This window comes from Opisthocomus hoazin, chromosome 1, assembly GCF_030867145.1.
Source record: "Opisthocomus hoazin isolate bOpiHoa1 chromosome 1, bOpiHoa1.hap1, whole genome shotgun sequence".
Classification (NCBI taxonomy): Eukaryota; Metazoa; Chordata; class Aves; order Opisthocomiformes; family Opisthocomidae; genus Opisthocomus; species Opisthocomus hoazin.
In genome coordinates, this window is record NC_134414.1 from 17,659,527 (window position 1) to 17,680,717 (window position 21,191).

The following is a 21,191-nucleotide window of genomic DNA, read 5'->3' on the forward strand; positions in this document are numbered from 1 at the left end:
CATGCCTGGGTACTGAGTTTCATCAAATTCATTGTACAGGAATCGGAGCTGGAGAAGTGCTTCTGTTTTTGTAAAACATTCTTAAACTACGCATGCAAGATTTCTGAAGGTTGTGATTAACAGGAAGTGCTGAATATTTTTTATCCAGCATTGGTGTCTCTAAAACTTTTTTGAGTGAGCATTAAAAAAATGAGTCATGCATCACATATTGAAAAGAAAAAACAACCTGAAATTAAAAATCTTTAGTAAAAATCACGAATTTTATACAATATTGTTGCTGCATGCTAGAGACTAGAAACAAAATCCTGTAGAAGACATATTCTGTTTACTAAATGTTTGCAAGTCAAAATTTTCCCTATATTGAATGTCCTACCTACTTCTTATAAATTAAAGTTACATCACTTGCTATCATTCCACGAATCCTACAACCTTAAATACTTAGTAGGAAATGTCTATTGCAGGAGATCATGCAACAAATCTTTCAGATTCTGAATTATTTTCTGTTTTCAAATATTGCAGCCAGTGGAATTCCAGCTGCTGCAGCTTAGACAATTCCTCAGGCTAACAGATACCTTTAAGAAGGAGTCTCTCCTGTTAATCAATTTTATTTTTCTTTTCTTGATTTCAGCCCATGACTCCTAGTGCTCTCTCCTCATTACTAAGCATACACAGTTCTCTATCTTTGTTACACACTTTCATCAAATAGCCCTTGACTACCATCATATATTTAGTTGATTTTCCACATATGTCAATACTTCCAGGTCCATAATCAATTTTCCTGTCTCCTCCAGCTTTCCAATATCTTTATTTTAGCTCCCTTGTTTTTAGTGAGTATCAGCATATCGCTGGATGGTGCTTATCTCCTTGCTTTTCGTTCTCATCCATCTAGAGACAAGGGTAGGTTTTTGTCTTTAAATTATTTTGGTACATGCTGGAAAATATATGTGATGACAAAGGTGGTAGTTTACACCTCTCATTTTGCACATGCCACCCATACTGCACTTGCAGCAAAGGTTTTATGAGACTTTTGGTGGGAACAGCAGTCAAAGCCCAGGAATCATCATAGAATCATAGAATCATAGAAAGTTTTGGGTTGGAAGGGACCCCTACAGGTCATCTAGTCAAACCCCCCTGCAGCAGGCAGGGACACCACTAACTAGATCAGGTTGCTCAGAGCCCTGTCCAACCTGGGCTTGAATGTTTCCAGGGAAGGGGCCTCCACTACCTCTCTGGGCAATACGTTCCAGTGTTTCACTACCCTCATTGTAAAGAATTTCTTCCTTATATCTAGCCTAAACCTACCCTGTTTTAGTTTAAAACCATTACCCCTCGTCCTGTCACTGTTGTCTCTACTGGAAAGATTGTCCCCATCTTTCCTATAGGCTCCCTTTAAGTACAGAAAGGCTGCAATCAGGTCTCCCCGCAGCCTTCTCTTCTCCAGGCTGAACAAGCCCAACTCTTTCAGCCTGTCCTCATAGGAGAGGTGCTCCAGCCCCTCGGATCATTTTTGTAGCCCTCCTTTGGACCCGCTCCAACAGTTCCATGTCCTTCTTGTGCTGAGGGCTCCAGAGCTGAACGCAGTAAGGAACTACTTGATGTGTAGTAAGGAACTACTTGATGTGTCCTATTCTGTCTATATCCCAGTGACATTTCTTTGGTATTATAAATTTTTACTGTCAATTTCTTCCATGAAATTATAGCAACTCTTACTAGGGACCTGGGGGCCAGGGGCATTTAGCAGCATACGTAGACTTTTTCAACAACGTTTCTTAAAAAGTCAGAAATTAAAAAAATAATCAATTACATGATATACCTCAGCTCATACACTTACTAGATGTTTTCTAGAGCTGTGAAAAGACTAGATGCCAAAGCACCTTATAAAGGAGTTACAATAATCTCCACCGCACTCTTTCAGAGTTAAAGGAATAAAATAAAAGGCAGTCTTCAAGCGAGAAACTGAGATGCTGGAAAGTTAAATTATTTCCTCAAAAGCACCCTGCAGTCCTGTGACATATAACCACAGCAAACATGATATAGTGTTCTACACAACTTTGCCTCTCTCATTAACCTGGACACATTTTAGTTCTGAGCAGAAATAAAGATGGTACTCAAATCTAGGAGTCCATAAAAAACATTTTCTGCATCAGTTTTGTTCTACTCTATCGAGATAGAAATATGAATTTTTTGTTCTCCGTTATCAAAATCATATTTCTTACATTCACTGACTCAATGGGTAGTACACAATTTGTGCTAATCAGAATTTTTTCAATAATATTAGAACAACTTCTTTAACATTATGGAAGGGGGGTCCACTTCAGATTGTCTCATTCCTCTGATTAACAAATATGTGAGACTAGTATTCTTTTAAGTTTCCCTTAAGTCTATTATTACACTTTAGACTATCTTACAGACAAGTCAAAATCAGATCTGATTTGGAGTTTCACCTACTTGCATTAGCAAGGAGTGAAGTTACAGGAGGTAACAGAGGGCTTCCAGATGGAGGAGATGGACAGCACCCTCCAGTAAAGCAGAACAAGAAGCACAAACTCTTACTAGCCCACTTACGAGTGCCTTTTCTTGGCCTCAAGATAAATACTCCCCAGTGAGCTTCTCGCAGCCTTCAGTGCCCCTGAAGCTAGCAATAGTGTTTCACTGGCTTATGAACCTTGACAACCCTGTTCAGGGGTGTAAGAGAGTTTGGGTAAGAAGGCTTTTAGCAGCACAAAATTTAGTCAAATGTTACTTTGCCAACTTGTTAGTTTCCTTTGCTGACAGTTGATATGGCAAGATTTGGGGGCATTGCTTGAAGCAGCCTTTCCTGCTGTACCTCTTATTCATAACAACGGTCAACATGAATTATTTACCTTTAAGCTCATTGTCTTTTCATGGACATCCTATTCCTCCAGGAGACAATAATTATTTTGGCTCAGAAATTCAGATGTAGGCCATCATCCCTTATCAGGGGTTTCTTGTAAAATTTCAGAGCAGGCTGTAAGACCAGCTGGGTCATACTGCAGTCTCACAATTTGCATATCTCTGTAGGAACTCACTTGCTGTCTGTTTGAATCTTCTTCATTTCATCAGTTGCATCTGATCTGGGTCACAAGAGAGTACCCTGCAGAAAGCCCAGGATGCCCAGTCTGCCTGTCTGGTCACATTTAATCACAAACTAGTGATTTTTTCATTTCTTACCTGATGCTGAAATACAGATATACCATGACTGCCTGATGCAGCTGATACTTTGGGTGTTGTTCAGACAGTGGAACTTTGGATGCTAACAATTTCAGATTGTTGCAGTCCCAGCACTTAGTGGAAATTCAAATGTAGAACGGACAAAAGGCATTAAAAACATGATTTTGATAGTGCGACACATTCTCATATGCACTACAATGTACTTTGAGAGGTGTGATTTTTCCCCAAGTGATCTGCTTCTCCTGTAGTTTCCCTGAAATTTTACTCAAGTTCAAATTGATTAATGGAAAAGAGCACAAAAATTAAAATTTGGGTGGTGAAATTGGTCATTAACCTTTTGTAATCACAGTTCTTCCACAAAACCTGACTAGCAGCATTTTCCCAATGGTAAGCACTTGTTTGTGCAAGTCCTTCTCTCTCACTCTGAATCTCTTGGATTTGCTTCTGTGTCATCTACTCAGTAGTGTCAGTTTAGCAAAGGGTTATGGTGTGAACCAGACCACAAAAAACACATTTTTGGCCATTTTTCTTTTGGCTGGATCAGCTCCCTGGTCCTACAGACAGCAGTGCCCCATGAGCAGCACTGCTGCCACAGCAGGAGGGGAGGTTTGCTATATAACACAGGAGTGGAACAAGCAGCTGAGAGCAGGAATATTCTGTAATGCAGTGTAATGGACCATCTGGATTTAAAAAATCATTTTAATAACGTCCTTATAAAAACCGTATTGAAGAAAATCTACTGGTGCTACTACAGGTTAGACCCATGTAGTAAAACTGGTTAGAAAGGAAGAGCTTTTTTGTGGTCAGAGTTGCACTTTCTGTTGACATTTGCTGTCTTATCTTTCTCACTGTTATAGCTACCTATTCTTCTCCTACTGCATACTTCCCAATTGGCTTTGTGTCCATAAAACGAATTTTTTTCATCCCATACTCTGTGCTCATTCACATTTTAGGACACTATCTAAAGTCATTTGTCAATGTAAAATTTTGTTCTTAATTCTCTTTCAGTCAAAAAGTTCCTTAATAATTCAAGAAAGTAGGCTGAGTTTTCTGCAACAGAATTTCATTTTGCACAGAGGATATAAAAACTGGCCTGTAAGCTTGCAGATTTATTGCCAATTTGTGTTTGTAAAACATTTTGACATCCTTGAATAAACAGGCACAGAAACACAGCATAAAATAAATCAGGGATTGGACGGTGATTTGAAAATCTCAGGAGCACTGTATAAATCTATGACACAATATCCATAAAGACTGCTGAATAATAAAACACATCCTTCTATTCTCACATTCACCCTAAAACTCTTCACCGGATAGATAAAAACCAGGCAAACATCCATTTTTCCCCAAGGTGAATACTGCATTTATAAAAAGAAAAAATAACAAGCTACCTTTGAAATCTGTTTAAATGCTTCTTAGAATTTCTAATTTCTAATTAAAATAAAGTGCAATTATGGAAGGTGGTTTTCTTTGCCTGCATGTGCATCAGGATGACACTTAACACATTTTTGTGAAAAAAAAAAAAAAGAAAATAACACTTTGAGTTAGAGTTTACACATCCAGTTAAATATTTTGCTCTTAATTATTGACAGGGTTTGTAAACGTTATAATATTATGTAGAGAGACTCTTGTTAATGACCAGAGAGTTAACTCTTTTCCTGTGGCAAAGTAAGGAGCACATAGAGAGAGGAAAGGAAGCCAAAAAGTGATGCAAAATATTTCTCTCCATTACGCATCTGGCTCTATTCCTGCTACATCTACCTTCTTCTCAAAGTGGTGAGAATCTGACTCATTGCCATGGTTGACAGCAAGTTCAACAGCTTGAAAATCATGAATCCAGAGGCCATTTAGGCTATGAGGAGAAAATTTAGCGTAGAAATACTTCAGCTAATGAAAAAAAGGTTATTACTACCAATTGATCATTCTGAGATATGGAAGATTTTGGCTGCAGAGGAAAACTCCTGCCATGACTATGTTATTCAGACAGCCACAGCTAGAGGGTGGGGAATGGCAGTTGTGTGCCGAGGAGAACACCTCTGCAACCAGGCTTCGGTAGACAGTTTATCTCAGGGTAAACAGGTGCACACTCTAGTTCTGTATGCTCTGGTTCATGATGAGATCAATTTCAACCCAGAAGAATGAGACTAGATATGCTTTGGGTCACAGAGCAGAATTTTCAGAAGACCAAAAGAGTGAAATATCAAGAAGAATGGCTTAGTGCCTCTTTGAAACTGCAGGTTTTTATGGCACCACTGCTTAACTTTTATGGATTTTTCATTACACATTTAACTGTCACATCTTCCAAAATCATATTAGCACACTCATTTTCAAAGGAAACAATTACTTCTCAGAATGCTTCCTTTGTGTATACCAAAACCCTCAAAAAGAAAACAGCAGCATCAACTAAACAATGCAATTGAATTATATTTTTAGGACAATTAGCAGACAACAAGAGAGCAGGGAGCCCTGCAAACTGCTTCTGAGGATTTCATGGGACCCTTTGATTAACTTAATTCTTAAGTGATTCAGTGCAGAGAAGCACATATAGAGCATGGCTGTAATGAGTAGAATAAAGGAGCAGATGTTTTAGGTCTTGGGTTGGGAGTGAGGTTGGGTCAATCTTATCTGTTTTCCTCTACTAAAAGAGAAAGGATTGATTCTTTTTTTGAAACATTTCCAGCTTCTGACAACTGTCTGGTCAGGGACTCTAAAGCAGACTATTCTCTGCTTAGGAAAGATAGACACCTCGTTCACTTTCCTTATCACCCATGTACGAGATGTAAGCTAGAAGCACTTAGTCACCTGTCATGTCCTTTCATATCTTCTGACTTCTTTTGATTGGTGACATGTCAAACGCCAGCTAGATTAAAAAATTTCTTTTTAAACTGGGTTCCCCATGTTTAAGTATGTTATCAATTATCCAATGTTTGATGTGACAGGTCTGAACTTCGATTCATACCAAACAGAAGAATTTTACATTCATTTAGCAATGAAAGACTTTTAGCTACTTATTCTCCGCTATTTGAAAAAAAAAAACCCACCAAAATTTAATATCATAAAGTTAATTAATTTCATCTATCCTCCTCTTTGCTATACAAATTTATATGGCTACAGTATGAAAACCCAAAATCTGGCTTTTAAGAATACATTTTTATTTCTGCATATGAATGCTCAGTTCCTCAGTCATACAATTTTTTCCAAATTATAAGATACTACATATAGCTATCAGATTGACTGCTGCATTAAAGATCTCTTCTCTGCAAAAAACATTTCTTGCTTTTTAACAGATTGTTATGTGAAATTTAGGTATTAATGATCACATACACACTCAACAACTTTAAAACCTTTAAAAAAAGACTCTTAACGTTGACTTACTATGTAATTTATGTTCCTGATGAATGCTGGAAATCTTGTGGGTTCTGTGCTTAAAAACATTAAAAGCATTTTCTCCCTTGAAATATGCATTAGATCAAAGACACTTTAACAAATATATGTGCAAATACCTTACAAAATTCCCAGTCATTCCTAGCTGAATAAAGCACTATTTCATAGTAAACTGAGACAACTGCATGAAACAGAGTCTGTGATGATTGACCTCCTTATCAAAATTTAAATAACTTATGTCTTGAAAAGTTACTAAATATTCTATTGTGACTACCAAGAAAACTCTCTTATGTTCAATAATAATGCATGCATTATTGCGTAGTACTGTAATTTAATCCACTGGACTTTATTAAATCAGGCAGATTTCTGTTCCTGGTCATGATACTGCTCAATGCCTGGTGGCATTACAGCATTTCATTTAAAGTTGTGGAGTTTCATTAATTTTACTACTTTCTGGTTTGGTTTTGGTTGTTAGTTTAAATGTGCTTTTTTCTGAGAGTAAGCTACGCTTTTTAGAGGCCACAATTTAAGTTCTTTAACTGATTAGGTCTTTGCATATTAGCTAGAGACTTACCAGTTTATATGCTTTGTATACACCATGGTATTATTTTCTTGCAGCCTACCCACATTGGGTGGAGAAACTTAATGACACTCAATTAGACAGTGGAGACCATCTACGATGGGAATGTAAAGCCACTGGAAAACCAAGGCCCACATATCGTTGGCTGAAAAATGGAGTTCCTCTCAGGCTACAGGTACATTAGATGAGGAGTCACCAGTAGGCTGCATGTTTGTCCTTTCATTCAGATAAAGTTAGTTAAAGGAAGCACTGAAAAGTACTTCAGAAATGACTGTTTTCTGTTAATGTCTTAAGTGTTAGCGTATAAACAGGTTTTATGAGCATATCCCATCTGAATCATCTCTAGCAATGTAAAATTGCATCCATTCTCTGCAGTTCAGAAATATTTGGGAGACAGGACTTTCTGAGCTGTGCCTGCAACAGCATCTACCATTGTACTATAATATACATCTAAGCCACCTCCAGTATGTTTCTTTTTTTTTTTCTTTTAGGTAGTGATATTATGCTATTTGTATCTATTTTTTTAATAAAAATACAGTAAGAACTCAGAGAGGTGCTGTAATTACTGAATCAGATCCCTTCATATTTCCCCCATTGTTCAGTTATGTGATATTATTTACTACTTTTTGTTTGTTCATTATCATACTCTTCAAAACACTAGCAGGCTAATGTAAAAGGCACAATGGCTATTATATTTTCATCAGTTTTCAACTCCATTAATTCTCTTCAAATAACAGAACTCACCCTCAAGACCACTAAAATGCTCCATTTAAGACTCTTAGAATGTAAAATCCTTAACTACAGTCACCTGATATATTTCAGAATTAGATCTACATAAAATTCTCTTCCTTTTAGAAGACCACTCATAGCATGGCTTGCCTTTTATTTCACTTTGTTATGTTTCTTTCACTGAATCATCAACATGTCAGCCCACTTCATGTGGTTTTGCCTAGCACCTTTCCATTTTTATAGTCTCAATTTATTTAGAGTAAAGAAAAGTTTGGTAAATTTATTTTATGCATTTTTCCCGATTAAAATTAAGCTGTTCAGTTCTGGGAGAAAATGTCTCCATTTGTAAATGAATTCACAGAATGGATTTATGAATATAAAAGAAGTAATGTCTTTCTTTTCAGTGAATGTCGCTTCTATCTGTGAACATCATCCAATTATGCAAACAATGAGAAAGGAAACATAAACACAGTTTACTTTTGAAGCTGTGAGGCATTGAAAATAAGGTTATATGCCTTTATTTTATCCATTTCTGCCTTTTTAGATAGAGCTATTAGTCATAAAATTGAAGCAATTTAAATATCTGTACTTTTTGCTTTTCTGATTTTCCAAACCATTAGTTGCCCCAGGCTCTGAAATTTCAAATTAAATTTCAGTTTTAACTGGGGGCTTACCACAGAGAGAACTTTTTTCACAGTTTCCTCTGCATTCCCAAACACTCTGTTCTTTATAAATTTTTAATTAAACCTACAACCACTATAATAATGAAGCTTAGATATGTTTTATAGCAGTTAAAATTATGCATTATACAGCTCCATGAAGTACACATTTCTATAAACAGCTATTAGTGCCCCTTCTCTTCCAGCTGTCATAATTATTTTCTACTAGTGGATCTTTCAAAGAAATCTGCACTAATGATGAAGGCTGTTAGACCCTTTCACTCTTACTCATGCAAGTAATGTTTTATATCTACTTTTATGAAAATAGTACCAGGACTGAAACCAAATATTTGCTAGAGATGTGAAGATCATTAGACATGTTACACTTGCAACAGACATCTTTCCTCATTAAAGTTCCCAGGATGAACTGCTTTTGGAGAGAGTGAACTGGCACTGAAAAATATTTACCTTTAAATATTTTTGGAGTTTTTTCTGCCCTCCCTGTCTGCTTTATTCTTGTCTTTCCTTATATAACAAGTTAAAAGTAAGCCCAAGGAAACTGTTGTTCAGTTTTATTTTAGCTTCATAATGTTTTTTTGCTTTAAGCTAATAGCACAGCACATATCCAGTGCGTGCTTGCTTTTATAGAATTTTTTTTAAATTCCATTACAGAGCAGGATTGAGATGGGGAATGGTATTCTGATGATCCACAGTGTGAATCTGTCAGATGCTGGAATGTACCAGTGCTTAGCAGAAAATAAGTATGGCACCATTTATGCCAGTGCTGAGCTGAAGATTTTAGGTGAGTATTATCAGAAAACAACCGACTGTTCCCTTTTCTACCCTTTGATAATTACATTTGTTCTTGATCAGTTATGATAAGGAACAGCTTCTGCCAGTCCAAACTCAAAACAGAGTAGATAAAAGTCGGTTCCTTTTTCTTCTTGTTATTTATGTGTGACTGGGTCCTTTGTTGCCCAAGAGAACACAGTTCCTTCTGTTAATGGAAAATTTTCTTTCATAGATTACTGACCCGTTACATTTTGTGACTATTTCTCATATAAGGCTATTTCAGTTCAAATACATGGAAAAATAGTTTTTTATTCCTTTAAAAATAAGAGCAGGAGTAGAAATTTACAGACAGTAAATATATTTTAGTCTCTGTTAAAATTAAATTATTATTTCTACCAATGTCATTATTCAAAGGTAATTAAGCATGATCTTAAGGTGTAAGGTGCAAAAATTTCCTGTGAAGTCACCAGAACTGAATGAATATTGGAAATTACATACTTTAGCTAATATCATCCCATGAATACACTCCATAGTGTTCCACAGAGATATAATAAAAAATTAATTCTTCAAAAGTTGAAGTGGGAGTTAATGAAGAAAAACTTGTAGCATGTCTTTCTAACACTCTAGATTTCCTTACAGCAAACTGTGGCAACACACAATGAGGCAATAGTCAAAAGAGGACTGCCAGAGTTGACAGTCTTGTAAGAGTCTCAAGATCTTTATTTGAATATGGTATAGCTGGAAGACAGATGTCAGTTAAAGTAACTCAATGTATCAGAGATTAGAGGTCTCTGCACTGCTCAAACCTTAAAAATTTCAATACCTGCACCCCAGAATTATTCTTGCAAACTCCCAGTCAAATCAATACTAAAACTGAAGCTACTGAAATAATCTACTACATTTGAGCTACGATTTGATTCTTCTGAAGAACAATGTGTCTAGTACATTTCCACTCTTTCCTAGCTGGCCAACATCAGAATTTCACTGATAATTCTTCAAAATATTTTTGTCTAAGCACAAATTAAAACCCACAGTCAAAGTTTGCTCTCTTTCCATCACTTTCCTTTGTCATATTAAATTCAGTCAGCAGAGAGATCCCTGTCAGTTACAATGTTCTCTTGCTGTGTTTTTTATATCTATTAGAAAATAGATATACCTGTTATATCAGGTAGTTGTACACTTTCTTTGATGTTCTCTAATATCAGAAATGGCCATTAAACGCTGTTGCAGTAAAATCAGCCTTTCATTTTGTCACTTGTGAAACTGTTAAATTTTAACCATAATGTTGCATTAAAGAAGCAGTTGGGTTTAATTTTCTGGATTATTAAAGTGAAAAGAACAGAATAAATTGTCCATATAAACAGCTGTGGTATGAAAATTACCCAAAATAATGGCAGGAAATTCCTACATATTTGAGGCAATGAAGTGTAATATGTTCCTATATGTGTAGCTGAGACAGTTGCAGAGGGGGCTTTGGTTTGGCAAAACTAATTTAAGAAAAACACAAACAAATGAGAGTTGAAAATAACTGTCCTTTCTTGGTGTGAAATCACAGTAATAACTGTCATTTTTGTGATATATTTATTACCTTTATTACCAATGGGACTTCTTGAAAAGTGAAATACTAAGAACAAGACGTGGTTGAATATCTTCTACAAAGAAGTTCTCACTTTTCAATTCCCAGTATTCAGAATAATATAAAAAGGGGAAGCAATAAAATTTCTCTAACAGTAGTATGTTTTGTAAGAATTAACACTGGATTGCATTTAGATAGTTGTGGAATTTAAACTTCTTTTCATTTTGAACTAGTTACTTCTAAAAAGTTGTCTACAAAATCCAAAAGTTTTTGAAAAGGTGTAGCTAAATCAACCACAGTATTTGATTTCCAAAGTTGTTGGATTTCACAAGCAATGTTACTTCAGTATGTTGATGTAAAGGATGTCTCACTAATTCATAACTGGATTAAGTTATAGAGCTGCCATCTAGTCTTGGCTGCTGATTTCAAATATTTTGTAAAATTCCATCTAACCTTTGGTATAATTGTTTCCAAGCCAAAAATGGAGATTCTGTCCCCAAAACCAAATCTCTTATTCTAATCTTCTGTTAGAATGTAATGAAACAGGAAACTGTGACTGTCTCTGTAGAGTTAACATACTTCTTTCTAACAGCATCAGCTCCCACTTTCCCACTAAATCAACTGAGGAAAACAATAATCATTACCAAGGGCCAAGAAGTGATCATTGAGTGCAATCCACAAGCCTCTCCAAAGCCAACTATCACTTGGAAGAAAGGAGACAAAGCATTAAGGGAGAGTAAGAGGTCAGAAGCCTGTTCGGTAAAATAAACATTGTGTTTGCATGTTTGATTCTGTGATACGCTATGAAAATACAGCAAGTGACAAGACCATACATATGTTAGTATGGGTATGGCATAGTTATTTTTTTCAAGTTGGTTTATCTGACAGTAGTGACTTTATTGTTTCCATAATACTGAAATGAAACATTTCTGAGATGCAAACAGTGAAAATAAGTTATTATTTTGTTTTTTTCTCTATTTTCTGATACTCATTTAAAAAATGTTTCAGTTACTTTGTAGAGATACTTCAATTTTAGTGTATGGGGGTATTAAAAGCATAGAGGCTGAAATAGGACCACATGAAATATCAAATGTGGTTATTCATTTGAAATAATTTTAAGAAGGCAGATTTGCAGCTTATCACAATGGAAGTGTGTCTAAGAATACCTTTAAAATTATTCAGAGAAGAAAAATATGATTCCATTATAGATTTTAATTATGCAAGTAATTTCTGTACTCTGCATGACATCTGTTTAACAGAATATGTTTAATTACATAATCCAGCTCTGCACGTTAAACATAGTTTAAAGACTGCAGGTTAAATGCCAGTTGTAATTGTACTTTACAAGATTGTATGTCTGTACACTAGAATAGTTTCATCACTCTGCATATGGTCTTTAGGTACACAGAGCAATCTTCTTTCTGGTAATGTGTGTGAATGAACCACTTAAATTGGCCTGTACACCATTAGTCAAAAAGATAAAAGCAGGGCCTTTTTATTAATTCGTGCAATACTGATGAAAGCAGTAGAACACGTCTGTCCTCATTAGCTGCAAAAGCCATTTCATTCAGGTAAGTTTTGTTTTCATCTCATGCCATTTGTTTTGTTCTGAAAAGGAAAAATGAACAACTTTTCATGCCTTATTGGCTCTTTGTGGGGGCAGAGTGAAACAGCACTACATACAACATTTTACTAACAGGTATGAGTTGTATAGTAGGTACTGACAAGAACTGACAAGAAATGACAGAACTATATTACAAAGATCCTGATAGTACCAAATATTCTGAGACTGATGCCTCTGTGCTGTAGCTACACAGTTAACTGTTTTCACTACATGACCTTTTCCTCTCATCTCCATAAAACTCACTATGGTTTCTCAGATCACTACATGAAAATCACATTTCAATCCAAGACCAATGAAGCATTTTGGTAATTACTTGATGTCTGTCCAAACATAGTCTAACTGAAGTTAAAATCTCATAAAAGTAAGATCTGGAGCTACATTTTTTGTATTTACAGCTTTTGATACTTGCTCATTTTGACAGAGACACGAACAGGAAATGATGAAACATGGAAGATAAAAACTGGTTGAACTATTTCAGAACTTTGAAAGACTTGGGTTTCATTCAACTTAATTTTCAGTCAGCTGTTCAGGGACTATCTTGTCCCATACAGAGCTGTTCCCCCGCATCTACTGTTTACAGGGCGGTGGGAGTGAGGGAAATACTGATTTCAAGGGAACTCAGTTCTGCCTCTCTGTATAGTAATGCTTTAAACAACAATAATAAGGTCTGTGTGAAGAGATGAGGAAGGCTATGGTGGTTTTGGGGAAGAAAATATAAATCGTTGGAGGTAGTATGTGTGTTCCAATGTTTTGGGCACTCTGAGAAGAAACTATCAGAAGAGATCTGTGTAAAAAAATTTAAAAATTGAGTAATCTGACATAATTTGATGAGCACGTCTATATACCTTAAAAACGGACATTCTTCATAGACTGCTGACAAAAACCCCAGAAAAAACAATTAGGAACTGTCATGTGATGAATTTGCATAGAATGTTAAACCATCAAAATTAAAAAAAAAAAAAAGCAGTCTGATTGAAATAATAAGGAATGACAAAAATAGAACAGCTGAACATATTTTTTTCCTTTCTACCACAGCTTAATCCTCTTCTTCAGACTGCTGGTACCAAGTGCATGTTGTGTTTCATTTTTATCACGTTTGCCAGCCTAGGAAACGAATTCCCTACATTTAGCCACATCTGTTACCAAAGTCTCAATACTAAAGAGACCTTCTCTTCTATGAAGACGAAGAAATTCTGCTTAATTAGTAGGTCTGCTATCATATAGTCCACCTCTTCCAAGGTGTGTTGCCTCATTAGGTGTTCCTCCATACAGCTGAAAACTGGTTGACAGAAATGCCTCAAGTAACATTTCTGTTTATAACTGAGCAGAAGGCTGAGCTTGTTCCTGCAGGACTTGTGGCTGAGTAAAGTTCTCGCTGCAGTCAGACCTTGACTCTAGGTCCTGGAATTTAATGCAGTCTGAAAGCCTCCAATGTTTCAGATTCATTCAAAAGGCTAAAGCCACTCACTTGGCAGCAGAACAGTGGAGTCTTCATGGGCTACATCTCTTGGTCTGTTTTTACCTTTGAACAAATTATCCAGATGGATGTCTTCATATTCACAATCTATCTATGCTAGGTTTACTCTCCGTGGTGAGTAATCATTATTCTGAGCAGGCAGATCATTTGATACCACTTGGAAAGCATTCGTATTTTATAACAGCTCTTTTGAACTGGGATCTGAATGAGGGGCAGGTCTATAAGAGCAAAAAAAGTAGGATATTCACAACTATTTGCTCACAAAAAGTATTGTTCTGAGTATTACAATCTCATAAATATTTTAAATTTGATGAAATTGCTCCTATAGAAACATATTTATTTTATTTAAGAAAGATTCCAAAGTATTCACAATTCATTCTGTTAACCACATGTAAAGATCAAGACCTGCTGCAAATGCTACATTTTAATGAAATAAGGTATTAGGTGCTGGGGATCTACTATGCAGAAGGTTAAAACTTCCAAAGAACAAGGTGTAGTCTGTGAAGCTTACTGATACAGGACATTTAATGATCCCGATCAGCATATGAAAGGAACTACACATAAAATTCAAATCTCTTTCGTATATCATTATCTGATTGAGTCATTAATACATTCAAACAAACATAATTTTATCAGCATTTTCACCTAAATGTAAAGAGGCGAGGGGAAAAATGTTATTGTTATACTTCTATTTTGGAACCGAAACACACCTGAGCACAACAGCAATGGGAGTTTTGTAGATAGAGCAACACATTAAAGCTGCATGTTTTCATTAGTCATTTCACAATAATTAAAATTGTTAACTATCTTTACTAACCATGACTGTTGTCTCATAGGCTGACAGATGACTGTGTGGCATTTATGGCAGTGATAATGTGCAGAGTAAACTTTATAATACACAGTAGAATAGACGTAATCTGCTGTCAGCTACGTATAAATCATAAGCAATGCTAATAATGTCAATGATTAAATTCTGGAAAAATATTTTTTATAAATTATTTCTCTTCCAGTGTTAAGGCTTCTGTAGATTGCAGGTATTTTCTAATGATTTACTACTGCACAAAGTTTTGTGAGCCATTAGTCCACGAGCTGTAAATTCTGCTTAATCTTAAAGTCACATACCTTTCTTGTCTAGCTTGCCCTGTAGTAGTGACTACAGCTGAATTTTACACAGATATGCTTGAGAAGTCATAGGTATTAAAAAGCATTATAAGTCTTTGTTCACCTGTTTTTGTTCTTTCTCCTACATCTACAATATTCTTCTCATTAAATTGATATTGAATTTTCACTCTAGCTCATTATTACCATTATATATCTATTAATTACATTTAAAATAAATTAATTCAAAAGAACTTTAGCAGTGCAGAGTTCTATTCAGTCCCAATTTTTGTTCTCCATTCAGACTACCAAGTAATAAAAAATAGCACAATTTAACCAACAAATAGATAACTGAGGAAGCAGGATTTTTGTACTGCCAAATTTCTGCTTCTTTATTTTGCTTTTGTTCCATTTGTGTTTGAAGCTTCTCATATAATAACGTTTATTTTATCACTGTTTCTTGTATATCTCAATTTGTGTGCAGATTAATAATTAATCTGGAAAAAATCTAAATATAATGATATCTAAACATGTATGTATGTATGCATTGGTAATACAGTTCTGCATTTATTGACTTCTCCCTTTCCATATGGCACAGTCTAATCGTTCTCCTTCAAATGACAGAACAAGCCTCACAGAAAAGCATTAACAGTTTCTGAAAGTCAGATTCACAATAGATCACCATGCGCAGAACAACAGTGCCAGTCGCTCTGTGGCCATTGCATAATTCCTCATATTCCTGCACCAAAGTCCAAGGTAACTTTGCCCGAGGACCTAAACATATTAAATATTTCTGTGAGGAAAATAAATGATAATAATACTCTACCTGCCACTTCAGTTCAGCACTTATCCTATGGAGCAATTAGTTTCCTGCATTCCATTTCTGTTTGAAGCAGTTCTGGAGATAAGGTGAAAAAACTTCTGGCAGGTTGAACAGCTGAGGGAATTTTAGACAATTTGAATGCAATATCCTGGCCTGGGTTTGTCCAGGACACAAACTTCAACATCCCTGTTCCCACAGTAGACATTATGGTGGAGATTTTATTGATTGGAAATGGGTAAAAACTTAATATTCCATTTTCTCTGAATGATATCATGGAATCACAGAACAGCTGTGAAGGGCAGGGACCTCTAGATACCACCTGGTCCAACCCCCATGATCAGAGCAGGATCAGCTAGAACAGGTTGCTCAAGGTTGTGTACACTCAGGTTTTGAATATCTCCAATGATGGAGACACCACAGCTTATCTGGGAAACTTGTTACTACTCCAGTTAATCACCCCCACATTAAAAAAGAAATATATTCCTATGTTTAAATGGAATTGAAGTTTAAATGAGATTGCTCATATTTCAGTTTCTGCCTGTCACCTCTTCCTGTCACTGGGCACCTCTGAGCAGAGTCTGGCTCTGTCTGCCTACTCCCTCCTATCAGCGTGCATATTAGTTGATCAGTGTGTCGATCAGCTGGGAGGCTCTGATCTATAATAAATATGGGCATACAATGAATATCCATGCTTCTTCCATGACATATGAAATTCCCCATTCAGATCTGCCCCACACCTGCTTGGCCACAAAAATTCATAAAATGGAGATGTGACTTACTCATACAAAACCGGCCTACTTCGTATTTCCATGTAGCAAAGTTACTGTGCTTGACATGTTCTTCATTTTCTGTGTGCCTCACCTGAGGCCATTGGGACTGATTTGCAGCCATAGAGAAGCCTGTAGAAGCTGTACATTGAACAATGAAGTACTGGATATTAATAGCAAGTGCTTTCACAGTCAGTCTTTAAATATCACAAATAAAATTAATGGATACTGAAAATCGGGAGACATGAATATTCGTGAAGCTATCGGGCATTAAAAGCATGGAGAAATATTAATGAGGAAATTGTATCTTCATAGTCATGTGGATATAAAATTTCAAGACACACGTTGACCTATGAAAAAAAGGAAAACACTGAACAGTACCTATTAAGAATCATCAGCTACAGGTACTGAATGAAGAATAAATCCACTGGAGGGGACAAAGTGTTCAAGCTGCGTGTAACACAATACACAAGCGAACTGAGGCTGCTGAAATTTTGCCTTTACATAAGTTTGCATCATTTTCTCTTCTTCCAGTTACGATTCACTAACATTCAGCAGCTGTGAAAGAAGTCAGAGAAAAGAAAGAGAAGAAAGAAATATCATACAGGCACGTTAAATTCTAAATACTAATAGAGGATTGCTACAGTGTTGCTAGACAGAGACACAGGGAAGCCTGAGACTATTGCCTTTTAGCTACCTGCAGGCTAATACTGACATCTTTAAACTACAAAAGTGATTGTCCTGTATGCCTAGATTTTTCATCTGTCACACTTTGCTATGCAATTAGTGGAAACACAGAGAGCACTTTAATCTAAAAATAACATCGTTCAAAAGCTTAGAAATGGACATGTTTTTGTATTCTTCTGGTCTGCTAGACTCCTTCATTTTCAGTTTTGACAGGTTCTTATTACAGTTTTACTCTTCACTTTACTGTATTTAAGGATCTGTCAGTGTTTCCATTAAAAGTTCCTATTTTAATGGCTTCATAGCTCAATTTCTATGAGAAAAAATCAAAGGAGAAAAGAATAAGAAGGGTACTTCAGAGCAGAAACAAGAGTTTGCAGGTGAAATTTGTATTCAGTTTTATAAAGTGCTTTGGTTAGTACATGTTGTGTTATGTTTTTAAATATGAAAATGTATTTGTGTGTAACAGAAGTATATATTATATGCTTTTTTCATAACCTTGGTGGTAGCTTTCCAAAAGAATTTCAGTTCCATCTAACTGCGGTGCATAACGTTTGTTTAAACTGAAGACTGTATACCGTGAAGGCAAAAGAATGTATGTATGTAAAATAGATGGAAAATTACTCTGCACTGTAATTTTCAGTTTGTTTGTTGGCCCCTATGTTGCACCAGGTTCAACCATGCACAAGCATTTCTGCTTTTGTGTGATCAGCCACACAGACAGCACATTAGTTCAGTCTACTACCCTTCCACTTGCTGGTGAAAACGTCATAAATTTTTTTGCCTCATAATAAAAAAGATCTTCAGAATTAATCCAGCTATAGAAAAGGATTATTAAGGAGTTTGAAGATTTTCCTTTGTGTCCCCAGTTAAATATCCAAAGAAAATGTCAGCTCATGAGTTTCAACTAGTTTAATAAATAGCACTTCCCACAGGCTACCAAACAAATTCTGTGGTTATATTCAAGAAAGTTGTTATCTACAAGAACCTAAATTACTTCTCTGAACTGAAACATCTCAGCCTGTCTTCCTAGGAATAGTATTCAAGACAATACTTTCTATTATTTCTTCTTAATACAGTACTTTATGTACTGCTGTACAGTTATTTAGGCACTCACCGACTCTTTTTAGGGAAATAAGGCTTGATTCTAATACAGCAGTGTATGTTTAGGTAACAGTTCATTGCAGTATACATTATTTTTAAAAAAAGTCTCTTCTTCACTCGTTGGTTTGAAGTTTGAAGAAGTGTTCCACTGTACCTTATAAATTTTCAATTAAAATAGTATTTAATAATATAAAAACAGGTATGCAATTCTCTACTGTAACTCCCCTGGCCTCCACCTGCTTTGTCAGCCGAGTGCAAGTCTCACATAATTATTCTGGAGTATCCATCAAGCACTAGTGGATGTTATGGATCCCTTCAGACACCTACAGACTAGGCACTAATACTTAGGGATCTGAGTCCCACCCTATATAACCTTGCTTTTTGGTATTTCCATACAACCACATTTCCTGATTTTCTTCTCAGTTGCTGAACTGTAAGTAACCCATATACATATATCTCATAGCCCTCCCCAAAACAAAAAGCTGAAGAGCTCAACATTTTTACTTTGCTAACCAGCACAAGATATTTGATCTGCAGTATATGCCTTGAATATCCGCATACACAACTCACCTAATTATCAGTTGAGCAAAAAGGTAATGAATTTTATTTCTAACTATGATTCTTTTCTCCACTGTTGTTAGAAACGGTCGCCTGTTTGTTCACAGCACAGGCAGAATACGACAAGTCATCAGCCGCCTAAAGGTTTTTCTTTGCTTAAGGCTCTTCAGACTACAACTTTCAGCATAATTTGTCCTTAATAGAAACTTCATCTAAAATTCTTGGGAATTTAAACACTTAACTTCCTGCCACTAGCTGATCCCCAGGTTCCCAAGTGGCACTTTAATGATCAAAATGTAGTGAACAGAGAAAACACTGAGGACATTAAGAAAGGGAAACTTCTTGACAGAAACTCTTATCTTCCTGAGAGAGTTCTGCAAGTCACTTCTTTTCAATTTTTGCATAAATCATGGTCTAATTTAGTTGTGGCAGGCTCATGATGGGAATTTAAGAACTGGATATAAAGTAGAAAAGGGAAACAATGATAACCTTGACTAAATAGTAAAAACAAATGGCAAGATCATCTCCTCACAAAAAATTATCTTTGTTCAAAAGTAGCATTGTTTTATTAATTGATCGTACTACACGAGTTTTGACAACACAATGATTTTGACCACTTTCCTAAACAACTCCTACACATTGCTCTTGTTCTTTTGCAGAAAACACAACTAAAGAAACAGTCTAGTATCCATCACGCCTGAAATATTTCCTGCTTTGTGGACGTTAGGCAAGCGCTTTGCTTTTCTGTACCTATGGGTGCAGTCAGGTCTGGTTTCAGTGACAAAGTCAATTCGCTGAAATTTCCTTCCCTCATCTCAGGTCTCTTGCTCTGCAAGGAAAAGATTTGGGGATCTGATTCAGGTGAAAAATAGCCCCTATCTTTCACTAGGGCTATTTTTTTTCTAGATTATTTGCCTTGTCAGCTGGTCACACAGGTGCAGACATGCATGTGCCAGAGCAGCCCAGGAAGGACAGGGGCAAGCGGCCATGGCCAAGAGAGGTGCTCACAGCAGAGCAGTGTTCAGGACAGCACACAAAGCAAGTCTCGCATATTCCTGCCTATATAAACTGTGCACTAACTGGGCAGATGATTTACCTACACAAGTAAATTAAAATCTGCCTTGTAAGTTTACTTGGGGTTCCACAGGGATTCAATCAGCTATGCTATTCAGTGGTTAGTCCTTGGCTTGTTTTTAGCCTGCATCAAGTAGCTCTCCCCAAGTAGTCCTTAGGCATCTTAAGAGTTTGTGCATGCCAAAACCCATTCCTGCTAGGCTGTCCACATGATGGCACCATGTTTTAAACACTAACTGCATTTAATAGGATGGAAATAGTTCTGTGATAGCTGGCTTCAATATAGGCAAAGAGTATGCCTATTTATTTTTCTCTATCAGAAAAAAACACTGCTTAAGTTGTGCAGCACGAGTCTTACCTCAATGAGAATCTCTGGGCATTATCACTGATATAGTCACACTGAAGTAGTGACAAGATAAATAATAATCACTGTCTCTCAGTGACATGTTACTATATAGCAATAAAATTTTTGAAATCTGTAGGCACAAAGTCTATTTTTAAATTAGGAAGAAACAGAATGATAAAGAAGTAATTCCCAAGGCATTGAGGGAAATTTGTGAAATGAACCAAGATTATTTGGAATGAGAAATCTTGTCAGACTCCAAAATAAGAGAATATACTTCAAGTGTATCTTTTAATTTATAGCACCGTAAATGGCTAAACTACATTTTAAGTTACACTCCACATTTCCTTATATCTACTAGTCAGCATCCATGATCTGTGTGGAAACTACAAAGGTCTTGTACACATGGGTTGCTAAAATTCATTTTACTCTAGAAAGCCACCTTCCTAGGGAATATTCTTCCTTATCTGTCATAAATCTGAATTAGTTAAGGTGGCTTTTCAGTACACTATCACCTATTGCATCAAGATTAAGTGATCTTTGCTGTTAAGACTGTAGCTATATTAGGAAATCTATTATTAAATTTCATAATTCAAAGGGAATTTGTCATGCATTTGGCACCTTCTCTCACATTGTATTCTGACATTCTCCAGTCTGTCATTCTTAAAAATCCATGGACTGTCAGTACTTATATGCTAATTGTTCCCAGAGAAGAAGAATAATTTTA

The 21,191-nt window shown here is 36.1% G+C and overlaps 1 protein-coding gene across 5 annotated transcripts in view; it reads left to right on the top strand.

Annotated features, from left to right (window-relative positions):
- Positions 1-21,191, top strand: part of CNTN5 (contactin 5) — a 745,090-nt gene that overhangs the window by 599,749 nt on the left and 124,150 nt on the right. For 4 of the 5 annotated variants that reach the window (XM_075417787.1, XM_075417816.1, XM_075417796.1 and 1 more), the window contains exons 11-13: positions 7,195-7,331; positions 9,217-9,346; positions 11,505-11,655. In XM_075417787.1, coding sequence (XP_075273902.1) covers positions 7,195-7,331; positions 9,217-9,346; positions 11,505-11,655 — 418 coding nt within the window. The remainder of the gene's footprint in view (positions 1-7,194; positions 7,332-9,216; positions 9,347-11,504; positions 11,656-21,191) is intronic. The other variant, XM_075417827.1, reaches the window with a different exon arrangement.